Source organism: Branchiostoma lanceolatum, chromosome 3, assembly GCF_035083965.1.
Source record: "Branchiostoma lanceolatum isolate klBraLanc5 chromosome 3, klBraLanc5.hap2, whole genome shotgun sequence".
NCBI lineage: Eukaryota > Metazoa > Chordata > Leptocardii > Amphioxiformes > Branchiostomatidae > Branchiostoma > Branchiostoma lanceolatum.
The window spans coordinates 13,942,613-13,959,733 of NC_089724.1; the positions used below are offsets into that span (position 1 = coordinate 13,942,613).

At 41.4% G+C, this 17,121-nt stretch overlaps 3 protein-coding genes across 31 annotated transcripts in view; 1 reads left to right on the forward strand and 2 right to left on the reverse strand.

Moving 5' to 3' along the window:
- The window catches only part of LOC136430439 (actin-binding LIM protein 1-like), a 97,179-nt gene that overhangs the window by 70,579 nt on the left and 9,479 nt on the right, over nt 1-17,121 (reverse strand). The window lies entirely within an intron of this gene.
- On the forward strand, nt 9,001-12,613 carry LOC136430438 (uncharacterized). Its single transcript, XM_066421047.1, has 4 exons — nt 9,001-9,636; nt 10,288-10,449; nt 10,718-10,750; nt 11,162-12,613. The coding sequence occupies exons 1-4, from the start codon at nt 9,192-9,194 to the stop codon at nt 11,938-11,940; spliced, it is 1,419 nt and encodes a 472-aa protein (XP_066277144.1). The 5' UTR covers nt 9,001-9,191; the 3' UTR covers nt 11,941-12,613.
- On the reverse strand, nt 12,446-14,910 carry LOC136429103 (uncharacterized). The gene is made up of 3 exons (XM_066418983.1): nt 14,354-14,910; nt 14,027-14,132; nt 12,446-13,708 (listed from the first exon to the last, which is right to left on the reverse strand). Exons 1-3 carry the CDS (start codon nt 14,908-14,910, stop codon nt 13,202-13,204), a joined length of 1,170 nt encoding a protein of 389 aa, XP_066275080.1. The 3' UTR covers nt 12,446-13,201.

The following is a 17,121-nucleotide window of genomic DNA, read 5'->3' on the forward strand; positions in this document are numbered from 1 at the left end:
CCCTTCCCGAGTTATTCGCCTGCAAAGGTAACATCAAAAAAGCCCACTGCAGTTCTAAGCAAGCCACTAGGGGGTCTAAACTTACATCACTTACTCCCTGCCCCAAGAGCTATACACCACTTAAAAATCATTACAATAGCACTTGCATGAAATTTGAATACAAGCTTTCGGGGGATTAATAAACTTTCCTCATTTATTATGCAAACTATCTCCTTATTTGCATGATAAACATTTAACCATGTAAAGCATCACTGAAACTATCCACATGCCATAAATTATGATAATCCATCAATCCCTGCTGGAGTTATTCGTCTCCAAAGGTAACAACAAAAACGCCAACTGCAGTTCCAAACAAGCAGTTAGGGGCCCTCAATTTACACCACTCACTTGCCGTCCCAGAAGCTATCTACCACCTAAAAATCATGAACCTGACGCCTCCAAAAAATTTGGCCTCAAACTTTGAAGCTCCGCTGCAGTACCTCAAATACCCGCTGGGAGGCCCATTATCGAACTTGACCTTCCTCTTTGACACCCCTACCTATCCACTAAATATCATGCACAACCGACAATAGCCCCTCGAGTTATCCTGGCGACATACAAACTCACACACACTCAAAGTCTGCTACAGTACTGTAGGAAAGCGCCAGATAAATCATTTTTTAAACTTGACCTCCATTCTCACAGCCGCTTCTTACCTACCAAAAATCATTAAGATCCATCAACGTTTCCGTCACTTTTTTTGCCTACATACAAACACAAAAAAATTAAAAGTCCGCTGCAGTACTGTTGGAAAACGCCAGGTAAACGATTTTTGAACTTGACCTTCCTTTGCACAACCACTACATACCTACCAAATATCATGAAGATCCATCAAAAGTTTCCCGAGTTATGCTCTTGACATACATACAGACCCACCGAACAGCCGGCTCAACCAAAAACATAATCTTCCCGAGTTCCTCGGTGAAGATAATTACACAAATGTTTTTTAAGCTTTCCCTATGAGAACTCCTTAGTGTTTAAGTTATTTATCAAACTGAAAGTACTACAATTCATCACTTGTGATAATCATCACTTCCTAGGAATATAGGGATGCTATGTACAGGATTCACCAAAGATAACATGTAAACCTAAGTGATTGCATATGGAGCATTCTTTTACAGATTAAATCAACATTAGCTAAGTGCACACACCCAAAGTGCGTTGTAAATGGGTGAGCGTAACAACATTAGTGTTATTATTAATAGTTCATTTACGTATTTCCTACATTCAACATATGCTCTAGTGGCCCCGTGTATGAGGGGGCTTCTGGCATCAAACCTCTGCACATAAAAGAACCCAACACACGTATCAAGAAGAGTAGGGGTGATGAGCCGATGTGCTTGGCTAAATACGCAAGAAGTTAAACTTAAAGCGAAGCCACATTGCACTACTAACCAATGAAAAAGTGTCCTCAGTGAGTCAGTCTGAGGTCAGCTGCTTTTGCTCTACCTCATAAATAAAAGCATTGCAAACATTGCTGTTCAGAAGGACTGTTTACATTTCTAACCTACATAGGAAAAGTAAATAATGTTATTTGTATACATATATAACCTAAGTCACTGTTTAGTGCGAAATCCTGTGGAACAGTTTGTTCTTCCTATGTTTCTTTTTTAAAGACAAGTGAAATTCCATGTTATGCAACTATCAATCTTATGTGACACTTCAGAAGTAACTGTGACTGTTTTTCCTACGGCATTTTTGCAGTTTACATTGAAGTAAGAAGACGTCATCTGTGAAAGCACACCACCAGAATTCCTCTGAAGGTTAAAGATCTTCACCTTGCATGCATTTCGAGGGGAGGAATGCCCCCTAAAATTTTTCTACCATCTGTGAGAAAACCAAGTGAACAGCACTTCCCCAAGGACACAAGTAACAGTTGGTAGAGACATTTCTGGTTTCCTGACACATTTTGCAATCTTTGAGTAAACCAGAGATTTCCTCTTCATGGCAAACACATGTTGATCCTCACACATTTCTGGAACAGTTCTGATGTAGGAGGTTCCTTAGAACACAAACAAGACCATAGCACGTCCAGGTCAAAATTTTTATTTGACCTGGACGTGCTATGATCTTGTTAGATAAAAACATAAACAAGATACGACAAACGAATGTTCTGCTGCAGTACGAAGGTCACACATCAGGGGGCCCTGATCAAATTAACCTTGACCTTCGTCTTCCCAACACTAACTCACATATCAAATATCATCACAATACACCATGAGGTTCTAACTTAGTCTAAGTTAAGCTAACAACAAAAGTCCTGAAATACAGACAGACAGACACACGGACACATAACTATTACAAGCTGCTAGGAGGTTTAAATCAACACCATTTCTTCCTCACGCCCAACTCTACCTCCCACCAAAAAATGTGGACTGTAGCATGTCCATGACAAAAGATGAAAAAAACCATAAGTTCTGCTGTAGTACCAAGGTCACACACCAGGGAGCCAAAACTTGCCTTTGGTCTTCCAACACCTACCTACACACTACATGTGTAAGTATCACAACAATCCATCCAAAGGTTACGTTATGCTGACCACAAATAAACAGAAGTGTCCAAAACGATACCTTCATTTTTTATGGAGGTAATAAACCTCATGAAGATTGTCATTACCTCCATGATGTAGAAACAAACTTTGATTTTGATTTTGCTAGAAAAATAAAATTATTGCAAACAGAATTACAGTCAAACAAGGCTGTTTGTTTGGAGACAAGAGAATAGGCTTGTAAGGGAGGCTGCAGAGGAGAAGTTCAGACAAGTAAAAAAGAAAGAACCTTTAAATAGTTCAATTCGTTCATATACTACAAAAGTATTTGATTTAATTTTGCGATAAGGAGAAAATGAAGCTGTGGTTCTGAGTTTGCAATAGTGCTATTATAGTCACATACTTCTACAGTGATGGAAACACTGGCATCTTTACAGCCAGCCAGTCAGACCACAGGTAGCTACTACCGACTTGGCAAGGGTGCTACAGACGGACTGAACAGTCACCTCCAACACATCATTGTAATGTGCAATGTATAGTATGCACATGTATAGTGCTTAGACTAGGGGAAGACAAAACAAAACTTTTCACCGTGATTTTGAGTTCTTTGTAAAGAGTTCATCGCGACAACCGTGAACATAAAACCACAGCGAATTTAAATGCAGTTTACAGAATAGGAAGCCAAACTTCCCCACAACTGGCACCAATAACATAACATAACCTTCTTGGTGAAGGTGAGGTGAAGGTGAGGTGAAGGTGAAGGCTTATTCAAACCTTTGGAGCCCTTCCAGGGCTTGGATACCAGTCTCTTGTCAATATCATTGCAAGGCTGTAACTTCTGGATGTGAAATATCCAATTACCTGTCAGGAATGCATTTGTACAATCTGAATCCAAGTTATCAGTTCTGTCCTATCCTATGGGAATACATTCTCCCTATATCATATGGTAACTTGCTCATCACAACTTAAAGTCAGAGAAATTATCAAGATTCAATTCATATCTCATAGTCATACTACTGGAAAGCTATTAGTATTATGTACATGTATAGTAGATTTCCGTGGTAAATAATTCCCTGGATTTTAAGGCTCCAAGATTTGACATATGGAAAGACTGCAATTGGGTGTAATGGTAACTTACTCACAACTTATATAATTAAAGTCAGAGAATTTATCAAGATTCAATACATATCTCATAGTAAGTACTAGAAAGCTACTATGTATACATGTCATGTATATACTAAATTTCCGTGGTAAATAATTCCCTGGATTGTAAGGCTCCAAGATTTTATGGAAAGACTGCGATTGGCTGCAACATCCCTAGTGTGTCACAATGTCAGCATTCCAAGCTGGATCAAGGTCAATGTCAAATCCAATCACTCAGTGGTGATAGCATGAATGCCTTCTATTCCACTGGAGTCACACACAATCTATCCTAAACTGTTCTGGTGTGCTAGTACTTGATGTTTCCAGAATGGCTCCGGGGTTTCTTGGGGACACCAATTTTACAGAAGAGTGGGCAAAACAGGGATGATGACTGCTGCCTGATCGCCAAAATGCATGATAAGACCACTGTGAAAGTAACTGAATTTACGGTAACAATTCCTGAGTCATAGCAAATTGGACTCATGTCACGACAACCTTCCTCCCCATGTCAAGCAGAAGAAGTCTTATTTGGTGTGGCCACCCACCAATACCGCAGAATACATATACTAAACACTCAAAAAATCTTACACGCATCATATGCATCTATATTTGTTTGTAAAAATATTTGTTCAAAGTGATGGACTAATCCTGAAAGTCTAGTTGAAACTGAAACTGAAACCTGTTCCATTTAAAAGAATTGCTTTTTCCTGTTCATTGCCTAGGTGAGCTTTCGGGTCAATATTTCATGAGGATCCGGTCTGGATAGCATGTGATCCATCATAGGAGGTAAATGAACATGACACTATAACTCACTCCTAAATCTGCAGAAGCCAACACTTGAGTCAGACAAGACGCTTCATAACAAACAAATTGCAGATAAGCCGGTTCACAATTTAAACTGCACATAAGCAGCAAGATGCAATGTGGGTAATTTGTCAAAGGTGAAGGCCCCTGCAGCTGAGACATAAACAAAACACATTTATAATTTACCTCACAATCTTGCTGCCCATGCAGTTTAAATTGTGAACCAGCTTATAGTCAAGCTATGCTACAAATGTACCAGATTAAGTGCTCTAAAATTGGCAACAATGGCCTGTAAAAAAATTTATATTAAACAAATATTGACTTTTGGGAGGCTTCATCAAGAAAGAGGTAAAATTCATTTTTGTCAAATCACACAAAACCAATTAACATACTTGATCTATATTGATTATATCATATCATATTAAATAATATCATAATATCATAAGGGTATTAGTGATCTCATATTGAGGTGGAACCTGAATTAGGCCTGCACATTTTGGCCTTCTTTAAGAAGCTTTAGATTGTGCATGGTCTATGTTATGAGAAAAGAATATTACAATTGAGATGTTGCTTATGATTTTGATGGATGGATTGTAGAATGGTGCAGTGGTTTGGCTTAATTGCTTGATAAATGGCATTCCTTTGAAATGGCAAGAATATGAGACAAAACTCATTCAGCGGCTCAAATCTATATCGCAATACAAAATATGTTATTGCAAATAATTATTGCTTGAGGGTAGTATATGTATACCAGTACCCCATTACATCATATTAATTATATGGATCTAATTCAATTTCCAATTCAAAAGCCGTCAGGACGCAGTAAAATGAATATCTAACTGGTATATGATCTTACTAAGTTGTAAGATTTACTTATTAATACCATCAGAATCCTATAAACATAATGGGCACAATGTTTCATAATGTAATTTTTTCAGCGTAATCCAAGGCTTAATTTCTATGTCATCAGACAGCCAGTCTAATGTCCTAGTCTCTACCAGACTACTAGTAACTATGCCGGCTACAGGGAGAATGTGCCGTGGGAGTTTGGCCACTAGAGGGTTTCATTTGGAGGCGCAGTTAGAGGGAGAATCATCAACCTTACGTATACCATGGACTGACTCTACTGTACTGTACTGGCCAATCATTCCTTTTTTTGCCGAATTCTATGATTCATACCACTAAAATAGGGCCTGGTGGAGGTAGTACTAAATGTCCCCTCCCAGCGGTAAATTGGCATGCATGATGACAGCAGCCCTGCAACCAGTCACCATGACAACACGAGATTGGATCATGAATTTTAAATGAGATCTACACCAGTAAAGACCTAATTGTCTATGCTGGTAGAATAGCTTTGTTACACGTACTACAAAATACAATAAATATCAACATTTTTCAACACCACATGTACTGCAATTGAATTATGATCATTCTAAAACGTACAAGGAGCTTACGATTATATGACATTCAGAAAAGTATTATATCTACTAGTACATACACTAAAAAAATACTACATTTATGGCCATGGGGATAACCATTCATAACCTCATCCCATGTGAATAGTAGCAACAAAGAGATAATACTATGAATATGGCCCATATATACATGTAATATATAATATTGTCCATTGCAGTATGGTTATTGTCACATTTGGAAAAAAAAGGAGCATCTTTAGTTTTGTGAGTCAAAGTATCATGCATGAACTTGATTATGAATATTCACTGACGAGAAATCTAGGTGAAACACAAAGTGTACATCCAAAGTATAAAACTTATATGGCTGATCTTAACCTTTAGCACTCTGAAGTAGCTGTTTGGCATCCAATTCCCTATTGGTTACAGAGTTAGGCAGCAGGGAGAAGGTTAAGAGGTGTCAAGGGTCAATGTGAAGATTTCTACAGTGTCCTGAAATATGCTTCAACTTTCTCTGCAGTAAGGTGACAATCCAGCCATGACTTAGAGTTCCACCTTAATGACAGGAAGTTTGACTGCCAGTGCTATATATCAAACCTGTGCAGCAGCATGGCTCTTTTAGTTTAGCACTAAGGCCCAATTTATACAGAGTTTTTTCAGATATCTAAAAATCCGCCGACATCTGAGCCTTAGATATCTGGACGCATTTATACACACCGACAGGAAGTACCGCAGGACTCATGCAGCGCGCTGAATGCACTCGTGACCCTATTTAACCTTTTGCTCGCGTTTCAAAATGGCGGGAGAACCGCCTGTGTTTTTCGTCATGATGAATATGGTATTTTTTCTTTATCTGACTCGCGTGTGGCTAAACATGAGGCAGCAAGCAAGGGTTGAGCGTAAGAGGCGTTTGAGGTACCGGGGAAGACGACAGCGACCGGTCAGAATCAACGCTGCGTCCCTACTCGCTGCCCTTGTCGTGGCCGGGAGGGGGGAGGGCCGATCCACCGAACGATCTGGCATCACGAAAGAAGTCCGTCGTCCGTTTGGGAACAAATGGTCCTTGATGCTAAGAAGTTTTCCCGCTTTATCGCCCGCCAAATATGCAAACTAGCGTGAACCCTGACCTCCAGATGTCTACTACGCGACACATTCTGTTTAGACGTCCGGCTGGATTGGTCGGGGACTCCCGCTGAGTTGTCGGGCAAATGCTTCAGGGTGGTCGGCTGAAATTTTCCCGACATCTAAAAAAACCCTCATTAAGACCATAAAATTAGACACAGAAAAAAGCTGTCGCCTGGCAGTTATCTGCAGTCCAGATATCTAAACAAGCTGTGTGTAAATTGGCCCTAAGAATTGCAGGATGCACTATTTGCATTAAATTCTATTATCACAAGGGTGTCTGCCACTCCCTCTTATAACACGAGATATCAAAACAGGAAGTTCCGCTGCAGTACCGTGACAAGCCACTAGGGGACCCAAAATCTAATCACTTCTAGGTCTCATCAAGACCTACCAACATACCAAATATCCAAACAATCAATATAGGCCTTGAGTTATGCTGGTCAATTACAAAAACACACACAAACACACACATACAAACGCTACCCTCTGCATAACCTTCTCGGCGAAGGTAATAAGAGCTACGTACACATGCCACAGGTACAGATTCACCAAGACAGATAGCCCAGTGACCATCCCTTATTGATCCTTGCCTGCAAACAAAACCACTTCACATCAGATGACAGCGGATAAGAAAAGAAATCGATAGAGGGGACGTCCTTCCCAGCACGTGACGTAAAGCTGACTCGGCAGATCCAGCTTTACAACAATTGGGCGTGGATTTGAACTGATTTTGACAAAGTAACCTCCATTAACATTAATCCGCCAGGTCACATAAATCGGCCAATTTGAAAAACAGTGGGTTTGAGAGATCTCTAGTGCAGCACCCCCCCATGTATGCACAGTTTAGATATACAGGAGTGCATTATACTGGGGGACGTTGGGTTTTAAATCTGTTTGGATGTATCTTTTTAGGGTGGTGGGATTATGTACCCTGGTGGAATTCTGTTAGTACATGTTTATGTTTTGATTTTTTTTCTGTGACAAGATTAAAAGAAGGAGTATAGTAACTATGACAGACATCTTTCAATGACTAACAGTAACTACTCTTAGTTAGAACTACTACATAAAACTGCTATAAATATATCAATTCTACAATTTACTGCCCTGAATTGCTCACTTCTATTTTAGTGATCCTACATACCTATAATGTATAACTTAAGTTTAAGATAACTGAGAAATGTCCAGAACCAAGGAAACAAATTGTTGTGGCCTAAGGCAGGATTAAGTTGCACTTTACAGATATCAAATAAACATGGTCTGTGCTGTGTATCCATCTTCTAGTTCTACTAGGCTGGGTGCCATCCTATTTCTACCGGGGCTCCTACACTCGCTACCCTAAAAAAATATATTTTAGGTAGCGAGTGTAGGAGCCCCCGGTAGAAATAGGATGGCACCCAGGCTAATGTTCTTCAGTCAGTAGAAACGAGGTCATGCCTCACTTGACAACAACCCACAGGCACCTGTCCTGAAATGAACTCCAGAAGTGACAAACCTTGGGTGGAAGTACACTCTTTGGATACCTTGTGAAACTACTGTTATAATCACTACTGACATTATGAGGTAATTGATGTGCCCTTTATCATCATTAAAGAGCTTGTTGTTGCATTTAGTAAGTATTCAAACATGGCTGAGTTATGATCATAATCTCAGGCACTAATTACTGTGATTACTGAACCCACAATAATGGATAGACTGAGAAAGTTTAGAGGTGGTTTGTGGGTCATCGCTCCAGCCTGTGTGCTCAGTTGTTTACTTTCTGATAGTACAGGCAAAACATGCGTCCTTCAAATACTGGGCTCCTAATATTTGTACAGCCCTAATTTGAGCTAGTCTTTGACCCCGTTCACACTCACTTTTTTCAATCGCGATTGGAGTATAATCGCGATTGAATCGATCCGATCGCGATTGATTTTTTCAGTGTGAACGCTCCCAATCGCGATTGGAACGATCCAAAACGATCCAATCGCGATTGGATTGAAACTACCAATCCAATCCTATCAAATTTTGAGTGTGAACACAACTACGATTCATTCCATCGCGATCCGGCGGAGACTCGGCTGGTTCCGGGGGTGGGAGGTCATACATCCGGGTACGTGGGGTCATAGTTTGCATCGCGCGGGGAAAACAAACCCAAGCCGCACGTCAGATCCAGATCGCTCTCTTTTTTTTCATCGTCAACAATGCCCAAGGCGAAGGATAAAACTCCGTCAGCAACTTCAGCTGGTGGCAGATGGCGCGATGAGGAGACCAGGGTCCTCATCGCAATCTGGGGGAGAGAGGAGGTGCAGGCCAAACTGGGGAAATGTCACAAGAAGAGAGACATTTACCAGATGATCGCCGATGGCATGGCGGAGCATGGGTTCGAACGGACCCACCAGCAGGTCTCCGTCAAGATCAAAAACCTGACACAGGCGTACCGGAGGTGCAATGATGTAAACAACGTTAGCGGCAGTGGCAGAAACTCGATACGTTTCTACGACGAGCTCGACAGGATTCTCAGGGATCACCCGTCTTCCCGGCCGCAAGGCGTCCTTGACACGGCCGAAGACTCGGATGATGCGGACGGCTCCGCTGGGGGAAGCAGCGGGGGGGAGGAGCCAAGCGCTGAGCTCAGCGATGTCGAAGGTTTGGAAATGCCTATAGACGTTACCTTATTGTAATGAATGGTAATACATGTACATGTATAGTCAAATAATCAACATGTACGGTCAGGGTGCTTCGTAAATTCAATGTGTTGTGTTGGTGTTGCCTTACCCTTGATTCAAAAGAGTACAAGGACAAGGTTAGCCTGCCACTTTTGTCTTTCATTACTGGCTAAAATGTGTGAGCTTTTGTTTTCTATTGCCATATTTGCATGACAATAAAGTTGAATAACCAACGCCAAAATCTATGAATAAAGCATTGTTCATTGTTCATTAATTATTCACGAGTGTTATATATTACAAACATTTGTATATAAACAATATATACTAGCACATATATATATATATATATATATTATTTCATCAAGAACTATTATATATCATATCAACAAGTATTGCAAAGTGCTGTTATAGGTGGTTTTGATTGTCCACTAGTTTGGATGTATTTTTGTGCCAGTTTGTTCTAGGAGATTTATCCAAGGTTACTTAAAAAAACAGCACATGTTAACTCCTCGCAAAAATGTTTGGTATATGCCCTTACTGTCCTTTATCATGATTCATGACACCACAGAATTACTATTTTTTTGTTTATATGGTTTGTTTCATCTGTACCATAATGTTCTGTACCTTGCAGGCCTCTCAGACTCTGACGTCAATGAGACACCTGTACCTTCTCCAGGCAGCCAGGACAACACTGAGGTCGGCGAGGAGGAGCAGTCACCTGAAACTGCCAGTAACTCTGGACGTTCCTCCAGGACCTCGGAAAGTGCTAGTACCTCTGGCAATGGTGACAATGGTATTGATAATGATATCTATCATCATGTATAGAAGAAAAGGCACCGTCATTAACACTTTAAACTTGAGTATTGTTAAGTTTATATATGTATGTTTGTGATCATGAGTATATGTACAAGTACAATGAAACTCATACCTGCAGGTGTACAACAATATTGATAAGTATAGCTTTCAACAATGGCTACACCTATTTTTGGTATATGTAATATCTGATAGTTTAAATTGGCTTTCATCTTTATTTCTAAACATAAATTTCCTTCTTTTTACAGATCAACCACACAAAAAAAAGAAGAAGGACAAAAGTGAGTATTTATCTAAGATGCCTGTTGTTAAGTTGTTACAGTACATTTTGACTTCTGACATACCATACACAACAATTCAGGGCTAGAAATTCATTTTTGGAAATAGGTGCACTGGTGCACCCAACCCAAAACATCAGGTGCATAGAAAGAATTTTGGGTTCACAACATAGAATAACTACAAAGGGTTATATTGCTTTTTCTGATACTTACATTTCAAGAATATTATGTATACTTAGTGTACAATGGTCCATATAGCCTACATAAATATCTAGGTGCACTGGTGCACCCATAGTCAAAAATTAGGTGTACAGCTCCAATTTTGGGTGCACACAGGTGCACATGCACCCACTATTTCAAGCCCTGTAACATACATGATGATACTGATGATCCTATACCTTTTCACTTTCACAGACAACACACGGCGCAAGAAGAGTAAAATGGAGGCGTCGTTGGAGACTTTTGCAAAGGCCCTACCAATCTCCTCCAGCAAGCAGGAGTTGGCTCTCCAGATGAAGCTGCAGGCCCAGCAGCACAAGCATGAGCTGGCCATGCTGAAGGAGATGCTTGGGGCCTTCACAAGGAGCCAGGGGCCACAGCCACCTCCGTTGCAGCCACAGGGAGCATGGGGTGGTACTGGGCCGCAGCAGGGGCCATGGGGCAGTGCTGGCCCAAGCCAGGACCCACACAGTGGAACCTGGGGGGGTGCAGGTCCTAGACCAGACCAGCACAGCGGAGCCTGGAGGGGTGCTGGTTCCAGCCAGGAGCAGCACAGCGGAGCCTGGGGGAGTGCTGGTTCCAGCCAGGAGCAGTACAGCGGAGCCTGGGGGGGTGCTGATTCCAGTCAGCAGCAGTACAACGGAGCCTGGGGGGGTGCTGGTTCCAGTCAGCAGCAGTACAACGGAGCCTGGGGGGATGCTGGTTCCAGTCTGGGCCAGTACAGCGGAGCCTGGGGGGGTGCTGGTTCCAGTCAGGACCAGCACAGCGGAGCCTGGGGGGGTGCTGGCCAGACCCACACCCAGCAGAGTGATGCTTATACTACACCACCACCCACCACAGGACAGCGACGGTTGTCAAGTGGAGTCCGGGGTACATCACCACCCACCCTGGCCAGGGAGCAGGTGCCAGCTAGCAGCACTGCCCCGTCCCAGGACCAGCTGGAGGAGCACGGGGAGCTCCTTCTCTTGAAGTGATCTTAGTTTAAGCTTCAGACGCTGTTATCCTAACACGTTATGTTATGTTATGTTATGTTATGTAGTTGTATAGTGTAGCATCACAAACTTTTGTTTTTAGCTTTAAACTCTTGACATCTATATCTTTGTATCATATCATACCATCATATCATATCATGACATCTATATTTTTGTATCATATCATACCTTACTATTCAACATTGATGAGCAGAAGCTGGATCATCTGTTTTCATTTGCCTAGTGTTACAATCCCTTGACTTTTTGCCCCCCCCCCCTCCCATAATTAAGCAAACCTAACTTTACCATTCAACATTATATGCCAAATATACCTATATTTTTGTATCATAATATCATATCTTACTACGTAACGTTGATAAGCAGAGGCTGGATCATCTGTTTTCTATATACTGGATAGATCTATGTAACTATATTTGTTATATATCACTTCTCTGGTGCTATAATGTATTTTTATGACATTGTGGAAAGCTGAATAATATATATTCGCTGAGGTCAACAAAACTGGCCCTGTTTAAACAAAAGAAAAGGCAGAACTAATAAGAATTAATATGCGAAGCAAGAGCAAAAAGTCTTTCATGGGAAACAATTCTTCTAATACTACATAAGTACATTCACACAGTTCTACTATTGGATACAATAAAATGTTTAAGCTACACTATCGTCTGCTTTAGCTTCTCCTTCTATACATGTTGAGCGTTACATAAGATATAGGTTAATTGACTGCCATTGTCACAGAAATAAGCAATGAAAGTGCCACTTAAACATCAGACAGAGAACGAGAGGCCACAAACCTAAGTTAACGGTTATGCCCTCCAAAGGGAACAAAAGAGCTTTCTTTTTCACAAACAGAATGACAACTTGGTGGAAAAGGTTGCCAGGACGCACTAACAGTAAACACTTTCAAAAACAGACTTGACTACAAAGCATTAGACTGCCCTCACAAGCCCGGGATCACGATCCAGCAAACGGATGAGCGACCTAAATTGGAATATGACCTTCCTACCTGGCCGAAAGGATCTACTCTACTCTACTCTACTCATACATGTATCTATGAAATAATACTTCCTCTAAGCAGCTGCAGCAGTGCACCACTTACTTTGTTTCTTGACTCCACTATTCCTTCTCGAAAAAAAACAAACTTGTTGCAACTTGAAAGTCATAAACATAAGGATATATGAAAGTGCCATACAACCTCTGTGAGATGAACAGTGAGACTTAAAAACATGAAAACATGCAAGACACATCATCTTCTCTGCTGGTCAAACAGCAGTGTCAGTGCATCTCGCACTTCAGTAGGCCGGGCATCTGCAGGGGCATCTGCAGGGGCATCTGCATCTGCAGGGGCATCTGCATCTGCAGGGGCATCTGCAGGAGCATCTGCATCTGCAGGGGCATCTGCTCCTGCATCTACAGGGGCATCTGCGTCTACAGGGGCCTCCCAAGCGAGATCAAAAGTCTCACCATGCATCTCACAGAGGTTGTGCAACACACAAGTAGCACCAATAATGTCTGGAACAGCTGCGATGTTGATGTCGATGCGTTTCAGCAGACAGCGCCACCTTCCCTTCAGTCTGCCGAATGCACATTCGACTACCATCCGGGCACTACTCAGCCTGTAGTTAAACCGCTTTTGCTGCTGAGTGAGCTGGCCAGTGTCTGCATATCCCTTCATCAGCCAGGGAAGCAGGGGATATGCTGGGTCGCCCAGAATCATGATTGGAACGTCTGTTCCGTTGATCTCCCTGGTATCCTAGAAACACAGATAGAGGTAGGTATATATAAATATATATATTGATACATATACATATATATATATATAGATATAGATATAGATACATATATAAATAGACAGAAAGATATATCAATGTTCCGCTTGAATCTTTTAAAGTAACAAGCAACAGGATACAGTAAAATACATATACATAAATAGAAAATGTATCAGTATACATGACGACACACAGCTGCTTCTGGTCTCTTAAATCTCACCACAATTCACAACAACACAAGCATAGGTAAATATGATTACAAAGCCGTACAAAACACACAAAAAAAAACTTAACAAACATACATCTGGAAACAGATTGCCAGCATTCCCACGTGCAAATACTTTGGAGTTCCGCAAAACTCTGGCATCGTGGACACTCCCCGGCCAGCCCACGTTGATGTTCATAAAGCTGAAAGTAAAAACATAGTACACTATTAGAAATACGAGAACCACTCAAGTTGATAAGGAATAATTGTTATCAATGTGTCACATTAAGGGGAAGCCCATATACAAAGCCTATTAAACTAAGCTACCATTTCAAGAAACAAATATTATCATCATAGTAAATATATAAAAACACACGAAATTCATTATCTACAAAAATTTTCCAGATAAAGAACCAATCCTCACCGGTATAAAGGGTCAACCACGGCCTGCATAATCACAGAATGGAAGCCCTTCCTGTTGAAGTAGTCTGTGTGGTGATTCTCGGGGCCAATGATGGGGATGTGCGTTCCATCAATTGCTCCCGCGCACTGTGGGAAGCGCCACTTGTCTTCAAAGGTATCGACAATCTCGCGGAGGTCCTGGCCTCTAGGAAGCCGAATATATTGCTTCTTCAACTCCCTAACTATTGCCTTGCACACCTCGTGCACGACTGTGCAAACGGTCGACTTTCCAAGGCCAAAAAGGTGTGCCAGAGTCCTGTATCCGCATCCCGTGGCCAAGTACCACAAAGCGACGCCGACCCGCTTTTCCACAGGGATAGGGGCCCTTCGATTGATTCTACGCCGTCGCTGCAGTCTTGGTCGCAACCTATCACACAAATAATCAAAGGTGAGCTTGCTCAAACGGAAGTTTTCCTGCCAGTCCGAGTCGGTAAAGGTACCAAGCACAATGTTTTCCCACCAATCGTCGCTTCGTTCACGCTCCCAGATTGTCCTGTCTACAGCTCTTGCCGCGTTCATTACCTGTACTACAGCTAGGCCAATATACAAAAGCCTTCGTCGTTCACGCTTTCTCGCGATCATAGCCCGCCGATTGCGTTCCCTTCCACGGCTACAGAACATTCTCCAGAGATACAAAATCATCAAAAGTTCGTGGATTCCCGCCATTTTGGTAGCAAGCGACGCCGAACCTTTGACCTCAACCTATGACCTCAAACGAGCGTCACATAGCGATACTCCTGTGAAACACAGCGTGCTTCAATCGTGCTTCAATCGCGATCAATCGCGATCGGATCACGGCGTACTATAATCCACTTGGCGAAGAGCAGTGTGAACGCAAAAGTTTATTTGCGTTCAATCGCGATCGGATCGATTCAATCGCGATTATACTTCAATCGCGATTGAAAAAAATGAGTGTGAACGGGGTCTTTGTTTCCTGATAGAAAGAAAAGGCTTGCCATTGCCAGGCAGGAAGGACACCAGAGGTAACTAAGAACCCAGCGGATGTTTGAATGACCACCTATCATATTCAGTTGGCTTTTAGGGTTGGGGAATGTGTAAGGAAACCATAGGCAGTAAAGGTACAAAACAGATCGTACAAAGTACAGGTAAAACATCCAGGATCTAAATACTGCTTTTTTTATCTGTTTCCTGTAAAACTTGTCCTTTAAGCTGTCGAAAATTATTGAAAATTTCTATGGTAATTCAAGAAATCTTCCTGCTAATTCCTTCAGCACCTAATGAAATCTAAGAAGCCTACATTATCATTGTACATAGGTTTGTAGTTCAGAAATATATTTTCAGCGATGTGAACTAATCTGTATTTTCTTCAGGTACAGAAGTATAACCGAATGGTCCGAACGAGAAATGTCACATTTGTAAAACTGCCAGAATTCATAAATTCTTTACGTTACATTAGCAGACTTCAACAATTCAGAATTCACAAAATCAGCCCTGAACATTTCCAGAAGTGCATTCTGTGCAACAGTCTAAATATCTTAGTAAACATTTGTGCTTCGGTACAGAAGATGACAGTTCCTATATGCTCCTTTAAATATATTCATATCGGAAAAGCCCAGCCAATAACCAAATTAGTCGTTGGACATTAGAAACATTTGTGTCATATGTTAAACTTGGGAGCCCAGTTCCAGACCGCATGATGCAATAGTCATGCCGGCAGGCTGAAACTAATTCAGTTACCCTTGATACCCCCCTCTGCACAGCAAGCACAAATCCACATTTGCTGAATAATGACGTCCCTGAATCAGACAGAAATCGTTTTATATCAGAAATGTCATTAAAATGCCAGATTGGTGCTACGTACAAAAAGTAATAGTAGCAATTATTGGACTACTTTAATCAAAATACAGACAGGACAAAGCAACGGGAGGCTTATATCTTATTCAACTTCAAGGTCAGGCCAATACCAATCATGTATATGCACTGCTGGCCTTGATCATTTTCACAGGAGGGAAATAATGACACCAATGCATGCTGTACATCTCCTGTAATTTAGTCCCAGGTAATACCATACCCAGGTGGTGCCATGTTGGCGTAATGCTTAGGGTATTTGGCCCTGAACTTGGAATCCTCTGACATGCCACTGATCATGATGTGGTTCTCTTGGGAAAGGCTCTTTACAAGACTTTCCTCACTCCACCCAGATGTAAAAATGGGTACCTGACTTCGGTATGGGAGGTAAAAGGCGGTGGGAGGAGAGGGATGGGCTCAGCCTTCCAATACTGTGACCTATACTACATGTATACCAACCCACTGCCCCTAAGGCCTTAAAAAGGCTATGGAACTTCCATTAAGTATACCCACCCTTTTTCTAATGACAGGACTGGTGAATAAAACAAAATTACTGAATGCAATACCTTTCAGAATAATGTGTACTTAATATATTATATACATATGAACATGCCTACATTAATTAACACCTCTTTTTGTGATGTGCTACAGAAAATAATAAAAGACTAGAAAGGCAACATTTGCGAGCAAATACAGCATGTTTAGCCATACTCCTCGCCATGCAAAAAATGGACTCTCCCAAAATAACAATGGACCATTCTAAAATACTTGCACTAAAAAAATGAATCACCCCAGTCCAAAATTGAGTCTTCCAGTAGCACCTCAACACAATATGGACCAGTCCACAACCATATCCACTAATTGATTAACAAATACACTTCTGCTAAAAAATGGACTTTTTCATAATCATTCCAGCTCAAA